Source organism: Athene noctua, chromosome 8, assembly GCF_965140245.1.
Source record: "Athene noctua chromosome 8, bAthNoc1.hap1.1, whole genome shotgun sequence".
Classification (NCBI taxonomy): Eukaryota; Metazoa; Chordata; class Aves; order Strigiformes; family Strigidae; genus Athene; species Athene noctua.
This window is the reverse complement of record NC_134044.1, coordinates 15,860,128-15,875,934: the sequence shown is the minus strand read 5'-3', so window position 1 is coordinate 15,875,934 and position 15,807 is coordinate 15,860,128. Positions and strand designations below refer to the sequence as shown.

The 15,807-nt window shown below is 59.3% G+C and overlaps 1 protein-coding gene across 2 annotated transcripts; it reads left to right on the top strand.

The window, feature by feature from the left end:
• Positions 1-692: 692 nt before the first annotated feature.
• HES1 (hes family bHLH transcription factor 1) lies at positions 693-5,652 on the top strand. 2 transcript variants are annotated; one of them, XM_074912031.1, is made up of 5 exons: positions 693-712; positions 3,821-3,929; positions 4,015-4,110; positions 4,199-4,286; positions 4,916-5,652. In XM_074912031.1, the coding sequence occupies exons 2-5, from the start codon at positions 3,822-3,824 to the stop codon at positions 5,398-5,400; spliced, it is 777 nt and encodes a 258-aa protein (XP_074768132.1). In that variant the 5' UTR covers positions 693-712; position 3,821; the 3' UTR covers positions 5,401-5,652. The 2 variants fall into 2 exon arrangements, with proteins under 2 accessions (XP_074768132.1, XP_074768131.1); XM_074912030.1 differs by lacking the exon at positions 693-712 and having other exon boundaries at positions 3,714-3,929.
• Positions 5,653-15,807: the final 10,155 nt, after the last annotated feature.

The window sequence follows — 15,807 nt, the reverse complement described above, 5'->3', positions numbered from 1 at the left end:
CCTGCCTGGTCAATAGAAGGAAGGATAACCAATTCCTGGAGCCCAGAGATGCCCTCCCAATGCCAGGGGTGTTATGGCAGAATGGCCGGAGCTCCCCCACACTCAGTCTGACTCACACAGCGAGGAGCACAACGAATAAACACTTCAGCCTCTCCTCTGCAGCGGCAGTCAGGGAACAGCTGAAAGAGCCTGGCTCCTGTAAGGCATGTGCACGCCAGGGGAGCAGCCGCCACACGAGCCCCCCAGGCTCATCTGCCAGCACTGGGATCCTGCATCTCAGCAGGCCCTTGGGAAATGGGTCCCCAGTGGAAAGGAGAGGGCAGGATCTGCCATAAAACAGGGCTGCCATCCTACCCAGTGAGCTGCTCCTGCCATCGGGAGGGCCGGGCAGTGGCACTGCTGCATGAAAGCTGCCCTCTTTACCATGAGGACCTGGTGTGTATGGGAGCAATGTCCATGAAAGCTTTGTTGCATCTCAAGAGCTTTGTCAGGAAGTCAGTTTGAAAGTGACCTTGTCCCAGAGATCTGGCAAGTGTTTATGGAGGGGAAACAAATCCTGAAATCTGCGCCCAAAGCTTCTGAGATCACACCTCCCAGGGGAGCCGGTTGGGTATGGATTGCACAACAGCTTCTGTGACGGGAACCACGAGCGGAGGCATGTGTGCGAGGCTGCCCAGAGGAGACATCTGAGCCAGGGACACGTCCCTGAGAGGCAGCATTTGTTTTCCAGCCTTCGGGGTGGTGACGACTTTGAGCTGCAGCCAGGCTAGGTTTTCAGTCCGTGACCCAAAGAGGAAAGGCTTGGTGTGCCATTTCAGGGATCCAGCTTGTACCCCAGATCTTAAAAGCAACTTGGTTTCTATTTTCTGTATTTCCTAGGATCCTGCAAGCTTTGGGTATTAAGGCTCTTGGATCTCTAGAAACACATTTTGCTCGTCTTGGCTGCTTCCCAAAGGACCGGAGAGCCAGCACAGCCAGCCCTGCCACCTCCTCACCTCCTGCGTGCCACACCAGTGGCAGCATCCCATTTTATTCCCCATTCCCACCCCTGGACCTGTGCCCAGGACTAGTCTAAATTTTCTTGCCAAAACATTTTTCCTCCAAGATGTTCTGCCAGTCAGTAATGCCCTAATGTGCTCTCTAAAGGTTCTTCCCAAATCTGTTTTGGACAATTCCCAATTTGTAACCCAAGATGACTGCTTGAGCAAATAAAAAAACATTGCCAGAGGGCTGTGGGACAAGGGACACATCAGTCCCTGGGGCAGCCCCTTATCTCAGGGCTTTATCACCCCCTTGGCACCTCTTTCACAAGCAAAGGCAGGGCTGAAGAAGCCCGGGGGATCTGTTCCAGGTCCCCTCAATGGTTACAAACCCCTTCACCACCTCCTTCCAGCCTAAACTTGGACCCGGCCACTCTACATCCAGAGACATCCTTCCATGCAAATCCTCCCCTTCCTCTCGTGATCCCCGGGGAATTCACACGTAGATGTGCTTCCGCTTGGGGATCACAACCCTCGCACGTGTAGGGCAGCAGCAGGCTGGCAGAGGAGCAGATGAGGAGCGGGGACACCAGTGTCACTGCCTCCCCGCTGCCCCGGGCAGCACTCGGCTCGCAGACCCAGGAAACCTCCACCGAAGCGGGTGCTTTTGGAGGCCCAGTGCCACACAGCCTGGCTCCTCGCACACCCCAGAAGCGAAACCCTCCCCATGGGCTCTGCAGCGGGCAGGGGCTGGGCTGCGGCAGGGTTGGAGCTCAGGCAAGGGGAGCTGCTGCCAGGCACTTTTCTGGTCCCCAGCGTGGGCGAGCGCTGGCAACCCCTAATGACAGCCTGTTCTCGCTGCCGGCCCCGCTCTCATCCCCCAGAGACACCGACCTGCTGCTGGCAATTTGAGGCGGTTAGGAGCTCCTCGGCTACCATAAACATGGACATAATTGCAGCCTGTTCTCACTCCGGCTGGGAGGGACAGGGCTGCCCAGCTCTGCATTTCCTGAGCCCTTTGCAAATCCCCGCAGGAGAGGGAACACCAGCTCGGTAGTTGTGATAAGTTTCTTTTTTTTTCCTCCCTGAAAAATATGCAAATACCAGCACTAGAAAAAAAACATTGGTCCACTGGAGAACTTTTTAGGTCTCCAGAAACGTACTGCTGTTTTCATGCTAATCAGTTGTCTCCAATTTCCCCATAAAGGTGACTGCAAAAAGGCTTTTTGGTAGTGACTTCCCAGTACAGTCTTTTCCTCGCTCGAGTTTGTCCGAATGTCTAGCTAATTGAAGCTTACGTCAAATATTGCTCATCTGAAGTTAAATCTTACACGCTGAAGGCTGCTCTTTGTTTTTAAATCAAAAGGCTTGTGGCCCCAGCAAGGAGCTGAAAGAAAGCCTGGATTTGTATTTTTCTGCAGTTTTAAACATGACACTCTTCCTTTTATTTATTTTCCTTTTTTTAAACTCTGAAGGCTCAGCAGGCAAGCCTCTGCAGAGACGAGGGCTTTGCACCGGTGAGATCTGCAAACATGTCTCTTCTTTCTTGAACTTTATTTTTCTCACGGTCTCTGAAAAGGCGAGATCAGGTGATATGTGTGGGATTGGCCCTGTACAGGTGCAGATCAGGTACTGGAGGAGGTGGAAAAACATTACTGTGTATACTCAAAAAAAAAAAAAAAAAAAAAAAAGAAAAAAAGAGACAGAAAGAAAGAGCGAGTGAGCACATTTTTGAATAGGCCAGGTCTAGTTCTTGGCAGGATGACTCAGGCTTAGCTGGCAGACTATGGGAATAGGAGTGTGAGAAAGTCAGTCAAGCAGAGGGGAAAAAAAAAAAAAAAAAGATTCAAGTCCCCAGGCAAAATACTTTTTTTTTTTTTTTTCCAAGTAACCCACAAACCGTCCGAACCAGCTGGAGGTAGCAGGAGAAGCGCTGCTGGGCCGCGGCCGAGGGACAGGCACCACCCTGTGGTTTCGCATCGGCCCCGCGATGCGAGCGCAGGCACCGCCGCATCTGCGGCCGCCGACGCGTGCGAGCGCCGAGGAGCGGAACCCACAAGGGCTTCCCTCGGCCCTGCGTGTGCCACCGCGCAGCCCGGCCCTCCGCCCTGCGCTCCTCGGGACACCGGCGGGCGCGGACTGCCCGGCCTCGGGGACGGCTCCACGGTGGCGAGGCCCAGGCCGCCGCAGAAGGACGCAGCGGGGAGCGGGGGCCGCGGCCCCTCCCGCACGCGGGAGCTGGGCTGCGGCCCCCACAGCTGGGCCCGGCCCGCCGCGTCCTGGCCGCCCCCCCTCCGAGGACCGCGGCCGCCCACAGCGCAGCCCGCCCCGGGGCCGGCTGCGGCACTTCCCGAGGGGAGAGGGCGGGGCCGCGCTGCCACGGGCGCCAATTAACCCGGTAATTAGCGCGGCGCTCCCCGAGGGCCGGCCCCGCACCCCTCCCCGCCGAGTTCCGCCCTCCACCCCCCGCCCCGCCGGCGGCGCCCAAGGGGTTAACCGCGGCCGCCCGCCCGCCCGCCCGCCCCGCGCCATTGGCCGCCGGCCGCCGCGCGGCGCCCAGCCAATGGGCGGGCGCCGTCCACGAGCGGGGCCGCGTGCGGGCGGCGCCCATTGGCTGGGCGCGAGTGTGGGAACGGCGGCGGGGGACGTTTCACACGAGCCGCGCGCGTGCGGCGCGCGCTATAAGTAGGGGCGGCCAAGGGCGCGCGGCACCCGCGCCCCGCCGGCCCCGCCGCCGCCCGCCGGCCCGGAGCGCGCCCCCGCCGCCCCTCCCCCGGCCCCTGCCCCCCCCCGCTGCGGCGCCTCTTCCGCGGCGGCGGGCGCTGCCGGCGCGGGCGCAGGATGCCGGCCGACCTGATGGAGAAGAGTAGCGCCTCGCCGGTGGCTGCCACCCCCGCCAGCGTCAACGCGACGCCCGACAAGCCGAAGACGGCGGCGGAGCACCGGAAGGTAAGGGCGGCCGGGCCGGGTGGCGCCGGGCAGGGCAGGGCCGTACGGAGCAGCGGCCGGGCGCTGACCGCCGCCTCTCTTGCAGTCCTCCAAGCCCATCATGGAGAAGCGGCGGCGGGCGCGCATCAACGAGAGCCTGGGGCAGCTGAAGACGCTCATCCTGGACGCGCTGAAGAAGGATGTAAGCGGGGGGAAGGTGGGAGGGGGGCGCGGGGGGGGGGGGGGCGGTGCTGCTGCCGAGCCGGTCTGAGCCCCACCTGTGCCCGCAGAGCTCGCGGCACTCCAAGCTGGAGAAAGCCGACATTCTGGAGATGACCGTCAAGCACCTGCGGAGCCTCCAGCGAGCCCAGATGACCGGTGAGTCCCGGGGGTTGACGGGGCGGGGGGCTGGGGGCATCGCACTCCCTGCCTGCACCCTCAGTAGTGAGGGTAAGAGAAGCACCCGGCTCCGCACCTGCATCCCCCGTACTGGGGGTGATGGGAGGCACCGTGCTCTGCACCTATATCCATGGTATGGGGGGCTGGTGGGTTCCCCACCTTCATCCTGGGTACTGGGGGGGCCGTGGGGGGCACCGTGCTCTCAGTACCTGTATCCCCAGTACAGGGGGGATGTGGGGGGCACTGTGCTCTCGGTCTGCATCCTAGGCATGGGGGGGGGCACTGGGAGGGCTGCAGGCCCTGCTTGGGTCCCCTCCACCAGAGCTGTGCTCCTCACCTGGATCCCCAATATTTAGGGACATAGGAGGACTCTTGGGTGTTGTCTGTGTCCCACCTGGGTCCTTGGTGCTGGGGGACTTTGTACCGGAGGGGGGACACACTCTGCCTGGATCCTTGGCACCCAGGAGTGTGCGACATGTTGCCAGAGGGGCTGCACTCCCTGCCTGGATTCCCAGCTCGGAGGGGCTGCAGGATGTAACACTGGTGGGCTGCGTGCCCCCATCCCTGGCAGAGCCTGCTGACTGCTGTTTGCCTCTCTCCCCCCACAGCCGCGCTGAGCACAGACCCCACGGTGCTGGGCAAGTACCGCGCCGGCTTCAGTGAGTGCATGAACGAGGTGACACGGTTCCTTTCCACCTGTGAGGGCGTTAACACTGAGGTGCGCACCCGGCTCCTGGGCCACCTGGCCAGCTGCATGACCCAGATCAACGCCATGAACTACCCTGCGCCCCCCCCGCCGCCCCCACTGCCGCCAGCTGCAGCCTTTGGTCCACCCCTGGTGCCACCGGGCAGTGGCACGGGGCCGCTCCCGGGCATGCCCTGCAAGCCAGGCACTGACGCAGCCAAGGTGTACGGTGGCTTCCAGCTGCTGCCCGCCTCCGATGGGCAATTTGCCTTCCTCATCCCCAGCACCGCATTTGCTCCCGGTGGGGCTGTGCTGCCCCTGTATGGTGGCCCACCCACGGCCGCCACTGCCGCCTCGCCACCTGGCCCGCCACCCGGCACGGCCGACTCGGTCTGGAGACCCTGGTGAGGGTGGTGGGCACCGGACTGGACTGAGCACCGCACCCCGTGCTGCTGGCACGGCTGTACATAGGTTATATGTTCATATTGGATTGTGCCTTTGTACCATAGCACTCCCTCAACAGTGTTTCGTGTTTTACACGAGATCTTTTTTTCTCCCTTCCCTCCCCTTCCTTATGTGACACCAAAGATCGGGGTTTTTTTTTTTTTTTTGAATGCTCTTAAAATAAAAGTATCTCTTCCATTTTGGAAGGCCTTTGGAGATAAGTTGGAATGCTGGCATGTGTGCATAGGAGGGAGCCCAGCAGCCTGGCTTGCTCCTGGCTGCCTGTGGATCATGCTGCTCCAGGGTTGCCTTGTCCTGCTGTCCAGGCTGGAGCTGTCACTCTGTCCCCTCTGTCGTCTTGTGAAATCGCCCTCTCCCTGCCCCGGGGCAGATGTAATTGTTGCTTCCTGGGAGCAGTTCAACTGATCAGACTCGTTAAAAAGAGCTTGTGTTTGCGGAGCTGATGAATGTGCTGAGGGAGGCACCTCTGCTCTGTTCCTGGCTCCTCAGGCTGAGGGAGTGGAGTAGCCCAGGTAAAGCGAGACAAATTCGGCACAGAGCCTGACAGCCCAGCTCCCAGTCTAGGCTGCCCAGCTGAGCTTCCTGCCCTGGACTTGGAGGGGCCCACTCCCGGGCTGTGGTGTAAATCGCGAATTACTTCAGTCAGTTGATTTAGAGAGCGGTGCCTGCCAGCTTCTCGTGTTACAAAAACAGCGGCTCTCCACAGGACAAGCCTGACATGAGTGCTCCTGTCTCCTGGCTGACAGGCTGCAGCAGGCGCTGGGCACCTCCACCTGGACTTAAAAGCACAGAGCTGTTCCCGGCCCTGAGCACCAGCCAGGCTCTGCTTGATGATTAATGCTCTGCATGTGCTTTTGATAGATTTGGGCATTTCCTTTGCTGTTATATGGAAAACATGTGTCTGGGGGAGTGATGTGGAGCTGTGCGGACTATCTCTCTCTAACTGTGAGCAGCAACTGACCCCTTTGACTTGGGGATGCCCCATTTCCAGGCGAGATGGAAGCCCTAGATAGAGGTGAGCAGCAGTCTCGGTTACAGCTTGCATCGCCCTTCTTAACAAGTCCTAACTCAGAGCGGACAGCTTTAAAACGTGCCAGGATCCACTGGGGATTCCTTCCAAATCCTGCTGCAAAAGCTTGTTGGATTTTGTCTGGATCAGCCAGGTGCTTGACTGTATCCAGGTGCTGGGGTAATGAAAGCTGGGGATATAGATAGACCAGACAGATTAAACCTGCTGGGGTTTGAGTCCCTCCCCAGCTTCCTCTCCCCTTCTCCCTGTATACAAACACATTCTCCTGATCTGAAAATACTTCTTGGGGTGGATTTTGAAGGGGGAGAGAGGGGTGTGTCTGGGATCTCTCTGCAGGGTGTAGCGAGGAGGTTGGGGCCAGTTGCTACTCTCGTATAAAGGGACTGCAGGGGCTCATCTCCCTGGATGATACAGAAGAGCGTCCCCTTCTCTGTCTCCCAACACCTTGCTAGCCTGCCTTCATTGCCACGCTCATGGTGCTATCCTGCAGCCAGGTTTTGTGTCCCAGGCTTGGGAATCTGCTATGCCTAAGGGAGGCGTTTAGCCATATGGGCTGAGCCTATGTCCCTTTCACCAGCCATAGCGTCACCTTTCTGTGCTGGAGGTACCCGAGCCCACCTTGTGTTCAGAGAAGTGGTCACAGGAACTGTCTGGGAATTGCATCAGGTCAACTACATGTGTGGAGCTGATGCAGACCAGTACCGCATCACCTGTAGGAGCTGAGGCTGTTCCAGCTTTGCAGAGTTCCTTCTCTACCGAAGCGGTTGATTTGGAAAGCACATTAGAAAAAAAAAAAAAAAGACTTTGCTGTAGGCTAATGGAGAACACATAGCAGATCCAGGAATGAAAGACAAGATGAACCTATTTGCTAATGGAGTTTAAATAGCCTAGTATAAAGCCATGCTTGGACTGGTTTCTCCAAAGCTTTCTGTGTTTACTCTGTCCCACAGCCTGTTGACATGAGAGATCTGCTTGAGTTTGTGAGCTTTGAGGGGATCAGAGCAATTCCCAGGAGCTGCGCTCTTGATGCCAATTCACTGAGCCCGTGACAAATTGGGATGACAAATGCAGGCTATGGTTTCCTGGATCGTTATATGCAGGAGTTACCCTTGAGGTGCAGCAAGGGCCTTCAATCTGGTGAGGCGGGATGAGCAGGCAGGGGTAAGGGAGGGATGGGGTGCTAGGGAAAGGACAGGGCTGAGCTGCTGGATGGTGGCCCCCCATTTGGCTGTGACCCTGCACAGGGCTGTGGAAGGCAGGTAGCAAAAGGGACTGGACTCGGTGCTGTCAGACAGCATGCAGCTCCTGTTGGCTTCCCTGGGCACCCTGCTGAGCCCTGCCCACCAGCAGGGAAGACCCTGGGGAGGGCTGGAGCCGCATCTGTCTGTCCCTCTCACTTTATGGCTCTTGGTCTTGTAAGTGGTTTGCCACAGTCTGGTGTGTGCATTTGCAGCCCAGAGAGCGCTGAGCTGGAGGGAGCAGTGCTCCATCCCTGCCTGCAGCACGCCTGCATGGGGGTCTGCGGGCTGGGCACTTTGCCTGCCACCCCAGCACCCTGCCATGCTCCCTGCCCACCATGGAGCTTACGTCCCTGGCTACCCCTCCATCCCTGCAGCTCCCTTCCATCGGCCGCTCCTGCCGTCCCAGGAAACCTGTCATTAAAGTCAATTAACTTTTCCCACACTCCTCCCGAGCAGCGCAAAAACCCCTCCTCGCTTCCTCCTTGGCTCTTAAGTGCTACCATATGGCACAGGCCCCCGTGCCCCCCCCACGCCTGCCCTGCCTTTGATTCCAGCCAGACAGCCGGAGCTTTATGATTTAAGCCGGGAGAGCCCTCGTACCAAGCCCTGGGCCGCTCTGCGGCCAAGGTGGTTTTTTTAGCAGGCAAGGCTGTTTTCTGGCAGGAAATGAATAGCTCCCAGATGAGCTCAGGAACCTGAGAGGTCGTGAGAAAGGAGCGAACCCCCGGCGCGGTGGCGGGCTGCCAGGCGGCGCGGGGAGCGCGGGAGGGAACGCGCTGCTGCCGCCGGCACACGAGCCCGCTCTGGCCCCCGCTGGCAGGCGGCGAGGCCGAACGCCGGCAGCCCGTGGCCGAACGCCGGCAGCCCGCTGCCGCACGCCGCCCGCACGCCTCAGACGAGACCCGGCCCCGCGGCGGCACAGCCCCCCAGCCGGCTGTCCCAAACCATGGTCCTCGTTCGTGCCAAGGGCCTGCGGCTGCCGGCTGACCTTGGGCTGGGATCCAGGCATCCGGCCTGCAGAGAGCATGGCGTTGGTGGAAAAGCAGGCTGGCAGCCCGGCTGGGATGAGGGGGGAGCGAGACAGGAGGTCTTAAGGTGCCGGGGCAAGAGCCCCCCAGGACCAGCGCTGCAAACCTCTCTTGGGGGCTGCCTGTGACGGGCGTGCGAACAGGTTTGGGCATGGCTGGTTGTTGCTGGGACCAGGATGCTCCAGCTCCCCGCCCTGATCAGGGCACACAGCCCGATGGTGGGGCCAGATCCTGCCCAGACCCAGGCATCCCGTGACTGGGGCTTGCACCAGCACCTTGAGGCCAGTGCCCGCCTCTGCTCTGCCGCTGCCCTCAGGGCAGGGCAGGGAAGGGGACCTGTGATTTACAGGGGTGACATGTGTTTTACTTAAAACAAGTCAAACAAAAGACTGGTTTGTTTTGCGGAGTGCAGACTTCCTGGGGGGGTCAGCCCAGACAAATGACTCCACTCCTGTTCATTAAACATTCCCGGCCACACCATCAGCTGGCGCTGGGGACCATGTTCCCGGCTGGGCTGGGACAAACTTGTCCCCTTCACAGACTGCAGCAGGAGCCATTTCTGACATCCCCTGCCCCAGCAGAGCTGTGCCCACGGCACAGCCATGCCAGAGCCGTGCCCCAGGGCTACCACCTCCCTGTCACGGTGCCTTGCAAGTGCCCAAGGACAGTGGTTTGACCCACACAGGCTGTGGTCCGCTCTTCTTGCACACAGCCATGGCTCAGCCCTGGGCTGGCACCCATGACGAGCACCGGGAGCAGGCTGCGGGCACGTGTCCTTCGGCCAGCACCGCAGTGAGGGTGGCATGGGGGCTGTGTAGCATCGGGGGGGTGTGGGGCTAGAGGGGGTCTTTCCCCAGTATCTTTGCCGAGGAGGGCACAGGGGCAGCAGCACAGGACAGAGGTGCTGTTGCTGAAGGACAGCCATGGAGGTAGGGCTCCCTCAATCTGTAATGATTAGGAAGCTGTTTCCAGCCAGGGTTTATTGCCTATAAAGCCAGCTCAGCACAACTGCTGGGGCATTAACTCTTATCTGCCCGGCACGGTAAGAGCCCTGGGCTTTGCTTTCAGGCCTGAGGAGAGCAAACACCCGGGGCAGGGCACCGTGCCCTGTGGCCCTGGGGACATAGCCGGTGTCCTGTGTGGGGTGGACATGCCGCCTTGGCATATGCTTCCAACACCCCTGGCCCCAGCTCCCTTCGCCTGCTGCACAGGGGCAAGCAGCAGGAGCCCGGCCGCAGGAGCGAAGGCTTAGTACCCGAACTCCTGAGGGGTTCAGCTGTACAAAAGCAGCATCCTCCTTAATTAAAAGCAGACTTGCTGTAACGAGCCTGCCAGCACACCAGCGTGGCTCAGGCAGCTCTGCTAGAGCAGAGGCTGGGACTCTGCCTCACCGTGAGACTAGAACATGCAGTGACCCAGGGGCTGGGAGCCAGGGCAGGGTCACCCTGTGACTCCCTGTGAAGCCATGTCTCCCTTTGTGCCCTCCCAGCCACCCCGAGGAGACACAGCCTGTCTCAGATACAGCCTGCTGCTGCTTAATACCCCACTAAAAGTCATCCCTAAAATGCCCCTGGGGAGGGTCCTGCCCCCCAAGTGGGGCTCCACGCCATCCCCAGGCTCTTGGCTCCCATCACACTGCCAGGAGCATGCCTGCCCTGCAAGGGAGACGTCTACCAGGCAGCACCGGGAGGAGGCTGCTCGTTGCTTTGGGTTCTTGGGAACCCGGATGGCACACACCCCTCTGGATCTGGGCACACCAGGGTGCCTCGCAAGAGGCTTTCTGAGGGTGCCCTGTGTTTTGTCGGCTTTTTTTGGCTGCCAAGGAGGTCAGAGGGCTGTCAGCAATGACTGGAGGCTGCCACGGCTCTTCCCGCTGCAGAAGATGGGCTGCAGCTCTGTTCTCTGGAAAACATTATGAGTTTTTGAAACCATAAAACAATCTGGCTGGTGTCTCTCCCTCTGACGTTGGAAATCTGGACAGCGTTTGTACCAAGAGAGGGAGCAGGATGTAGAGACACATGCTGAACCTCGCAGTTACGTATCTTGCCTGGCTCTCGCTCCCACAGCCCTGCTGCAGCCCAGGCACAGATAAGCCCCCATCTCTGGCAGCCCTGACACACGTAGGGCATCTGCCAAACAGGGGAGACAGTTCTGGGCCTGAGCCCACCACAGCCCAGCAGTGTCTTCACTGAGGCTAACAACTAGTATAAAGAAGACCAACACAGGCTGATCCTGCCGTGTTTGGGAAACATTTGGCTTTGTTTGCAGCTCCAGCATCAGGCTGAGCCCCATCCCTGCCGCAATCATCAGCAGGCTCAGCTCTGGACCTGGGAGACAACCTGCCTTTGTCCCAGCAGTGAAATGAATCTGTTTTATGGCAGGGGAGAGCAAATGGTCTGCTGCACTCGGGTTCAACTGCAACACGTAAATGAAGAGAATTACCAGAGCCCTTCCTGGCTACGGAGGAGAGACCAGGACATCCTCAGGGCCCCATCATGATGGGTGCTGGAGGAGACGATGAGCCTGGGAAGGGGATGGGGAAGCTTTGGGATGGTGATGTGCTGGGCCAAAGCCTTCCACTAGGCAGCATTCCAAACCAAACCAGTCCCACATGTAGTGGATGGACAAGTAAATTAGAGCCCTCATCTCCAGCTCTGCATCTGGGAGGGCTCTGGCTGGTCAGCAGCTGCACGAGGGTCTCACGGCCAGGACCCCAGAGGGCCTGATGGATGCTTCCTTTCTCCCTGCAGCCAATCCTCACTCCTCACCATGGGGTCGGCGCTGGCTTGTCCCGCAGCACGGAGCTCCACACTTCCCTTCCCACGGCATGGCTTGCTTTCAGCCATCCTTCGGCATTCATTGTGCTCGAAACAGAGGGGCTGGCAGCTGGACAGCCCGGGCTGGTGTTTCTGAGCGGGCTCCAAGCAGCTGTTTGTGCTCGCAGACGGCGCTGGCGCTGCTTGCCTTCCCTGCTGGGCTCAACTGCGTGCGGGCAGGCTGCAGGCAGAGGCTGTGGGCAGCCCCCTGCCTGTGGCGCTGCCTGTTTGGGTCAGCTCTTCCTGGAGGTTTGTGAGCAGATCTGGTGCTAGGTACTGGGTGAGCGGGGTCACGTCTCCCCAAAGGGATGAGGAGCTGGACCACCATGGCCACCCACTGCTGGACAAATGGACAAGGGCAGTGGGATGGGAGCAGGCAAACCAGCAAGGGGCCTTGACCTGCATTGTGCTTGCTCAGACAGCATCACAGAGAGCACGAGGGTCGCAAGACACCTCTCAAGGAGCTCATCCTGCACAGAGCACCTCATGGCATGGCTGCTGCTCCCTGCTCCCGCCCTTGCCGCCTGCGACAAACCTTGCACAGGGTGAGGGCTTCCTTATCGCCCGGTGTTTGCCTGTCTGGAGGAGCATGCTGCAGACAGAGCTGGTTAACCATCACCCATGGGAAACAGGACAGGAAAAGGTCTGATGGAACTGGCTGTCCATGGCCCCCATCCTTCATGGGGAGCCTCAGACCCCAGCTGGCCCCATGCACTTGCTGGTGGCTGTGGGCTGCTCCAGCAATGGCTTTGGTGTCAGCCACATTTCACAGCTCAGAGATGTCCCTCCTGCATTAAAGCCTGCTGAGACCCTCCTCCCAAAGTAAACAGGAGTTAGTTTATTGCTTGCTGGAGTCGTTTCCCTGGGAGGTCAGGAGGGCTCTCCTTTGGGCTTGTGACAGCCTGCTAAGCTCCGCTGAGCTAAGGTGTTATGAGAGCACCATGCACTGTGAAGAACAGCATTTACCCCTGGCGATGCCTGCAGCCTGCTCTAAACCCTGGGACAAAGTCCTGTTTGTCTTCCCTTGCTCTTCAGGGTGCTGTGCTCTGGGCTCCCCTGCCTGCTTGTTTATGGCACTGGTGCAGAAAATTGCAATGGCTGTAATTGCCAGTGGTTTGCTGATTTTGCGCCTGCCCAGTTTGCTGGGCCAGAGACAAAAGCCCTAAATCCCCTTACAAGGTTTGAAATCATGTCATCCCAACAAGCAAGAAGGGGAAATGATTTACTTACACATTTGCTTAAAGAGTGCCTGGATGTTAAAATAAGACTGGTACACCTCAGGGCAAGAACAACTCCAGCATCCCTGGGGACTGCCCTGTAACACCGGCTCGCTGCCCCCACATACCTCCCAGCACGGGGGAAGCAGCTGGACACCCCCACACCCCTTCCAGGCTTCATGTGCGGGAGGCCAACACCCGCACAGGCTGCCAGCTCTTCTTCTGGCACCAAGCCCTCTGCAGCCCAGGCAAATTGGCAGAAAGCTTTCTCCGGGGGCCGAGGCACCACAGACCCAGGCTAAGTGTGCCCGAGCCAACCCAGCATCCCGGAGGACCACTCCTGGCAGGGTCCCTGCCTCCAGCCGGATGCTGCCGGGAGGGTCCGCAGGCTTTGGAGAGGGGGGAAACCCCACCCCGCGTGTGAGAGCCCAGCAGGAGCTCGGCAGCAGCTGCAGCCGGGCTGAGCAGAACGATGCAAGATGTCTGGAGACGGCCAGCTACCGGCAGGAGCGCGTGGGAGAGGAGCTGCCCGCCACCGGGCTCTGCCTGAACGCAGGAGGGACCACACAGACGCTTCGCCGTCCGGCCCTTCGCAGCCTTGAGGCGCCTGGGAAGAGCAGCACAGATTCTCCATCCGCCCCCAGGCTGGATCCCCCCTCCAAGGCTGCTTGATCACCCCCAAAAATATAGAGGGGGGGGCAGTGCAGCCGCTGGCAGGGGGCTGGGGAAGCTGTGCTTGTGCAGCTGGGTGCTGGGGGGTGGGTCAGGCATTGGTCTCAGGCCTGAGGGGGGTCACTATGTCTGAGGGGGCTTTGCACAGAACCCCAGGGAGAAGGGAATGAGGATCTGGCCCTGGGAGAAGGGCAGCAGAGCTGAGGCTGGTGTCAGCACAACACAGTGATGGGCACAGGGACACCCCGACGTGTCGTGCAGCCACAGCCTTGTGCTGTACAAGCCGAGGAGCACAAGCTTGGCTACAGCCCTGCCAAGTCCACAGGGAAGGACCCTGTGCACAGCCACATAGGAGCACATTTGCACAGAAAGAGTAAAACTTCAGACACCGGGTGTTGTTTCAACCCCAGAGCCTCCTCAATAGCGAGCTGCCCTCCGGAGACCTCCCCTCTGGCCGCAGAATGGAAGTAGCAGCCTCAGCACTTTGGCGGGAGCAGCGAGCTTTCTGCCTCCCGGCCCCACTGAATAGCGGCAGAATTCATTATAGCCCCGTTCACTTCTCCCTCCAATTATGCCCCTGGACAATGGGCTGGGGCTGCGGCGGAAGGTCCTTTTCAGGACGTGCCGGTGGCAGGACGTGCTGCTGGGGCTCGGCTGAGAGCCCCTTTGCTGGAGGGCAGTGACCTGAGTCCAGCAAATGCCACTTTTTGGCCTGGGCGGTGAGCGTGCATGGGGCGACACGGCCAGCCCGGCACCAGGGACGGGGGGATGCTCCCTGCAGGGTGGGAAGCACTTGTTAATGAGAGCTAGCTCCAGTCTGCAACAGCCCCACACACCTGCAGTATGGGGGGATTTGGGCCAAAAGTAAGATATCGATGATTAATTAAGTACTAGAGTGTCGTTTTGTCTTTACAAACACAGTGGTGATTCAGCCCATCTGGCACTTCTCTCTGCACAGTGACTCTGGAGTCAACAAAGACCTCAGGTGCTATTTGCATCGTGGCTCTGGCTCAAGGAACTGAGCTTCTGCAGGTGACACCACACATCCAAGGACAGATGTCTTCCTTGCTGTGCTGTGGCCACCCAGATCACCTTTCTCCAGCCAGCCATGTGTAGGCCATCAGCTGCTAAGGTGGGGAAACTGGCAGCAATCATCGCCGGAGCCCACTGGGGCTCTCTGAGAACCTGGAGCGGTGCTTGGGGGTCACAAGATGGACATGACACCAGGTAAGAGCTGGTCTTCACCGGTCCCTCCCTGGTTGCTTGGAGAGTCCCCCCTCTTCCAGAGATGCTCTGTCCCAACCATACCCATTGCCACACAGCTCCCCAGCTCTGCCCAGTGGAGCAGAACTTGCTGGAGGGAGATCTGAGGGTGGTTGATGCTTCGAGCACACTTTGGTGTGGCGAAAGGGGGAAGGGGCAGGTGCCCAAAGCCCACAGACTTCACAGGGGGATTTCCATCTGTACAGGCAGGGAGAGCCTGGAGGTCTGTGCAGCCACCCCATCTCTTTCACCATGGGCTTTGGAAGATGTAAGGGCTGTTTTGGAGGAGCTGGCACAGGGGAGCCTATCCTGGCACAGCCAAGGCCATGCACATCACCAAAGCAGGCTGTACCCCAAGCTGGAGAGCCTGCAGAGAAACCCCGGGGGAGCACAGTAAGGGCTGAGGATGTTTCCGATGGAGGCAGACAGGACACTCAGCCTACTTAGTTTATCAGGAAGAAGATCAAGAGGCGGCTTGATTACAGTCACAAGGACCTTGGTGCGTAAGTACCTTGGCAGAAATAACAAGCCATGTACTTAAAAGCTCTTTAATCTAGCAGGGAAAAGCAAAACAAGGGCCAATTGCTCCACATTTCTAGCAGTCCGGGTGATTAACTCCAGGAGAGGCAGGAACCCAGGCTGCTGCAGGGCTGGCTGGGGGCTCCCACCCCAGCATCACCTGGAGCAGCATATTTAACATAAGGTACAAGAAACTTCTGGAGATGACAGAGGGGCTGCAGGGCTGGGGCAGCATGGGGTGGCTCATTAAATGCTTTGGCTGCAGAGGGCACACCTCTTCTTGGCAGGTGAAGTGGCCACTGCTGGTCCTTGGGACACGGCAGGGTGCAGGTGGCATTGCCCAGGAGCAGTGAGTAGCATGGCAAGGGGCAGGTGGCTCTGGCCGCAGAATCTGCAAAATGGCAGCTGAAAGCTCTTTATGCTAGAGGGATCTCCAGCTGCTGAGGTTCGAGCTCTGGGGCAGAGGGACCATTGATCCCCTCTCTGCAAGTTCAAACCCAAGCAAAATCTCCTGAGGCCACAGAGGAGCTGGATCACCCAGCAGCCAGCAGCACCTGAAGCTGG

What these genes read in the sequence shown, in the direction of transcription:
- HES1 (XM_074912031.1), top strand. Translation starts at nt 3,822, where the DNA reads ATGCCGGCCGACCTGATGGAGAAGAGTAGCGCCTCGCCGGTGGCTGCC. An exon ending in CGGCGGCGGAGCACCGGAAG is followed by an intron (nt 3,930 to 4,014) that starts GTAAGGGCGGCC and finishes CCTCTCTTGCAG; the next exon opens with TCCTCCAAGCCCATCATGGA. An exon ending in TGGACGCGCTGAAGAAGGAT is followed by an intron (nt 4,111 to 4,198) that starts GTAAGCGGGGGG and finishes CTGTGCCCGCAG; the next exon opens with AGCTCGCGGCACTCCAAGCT.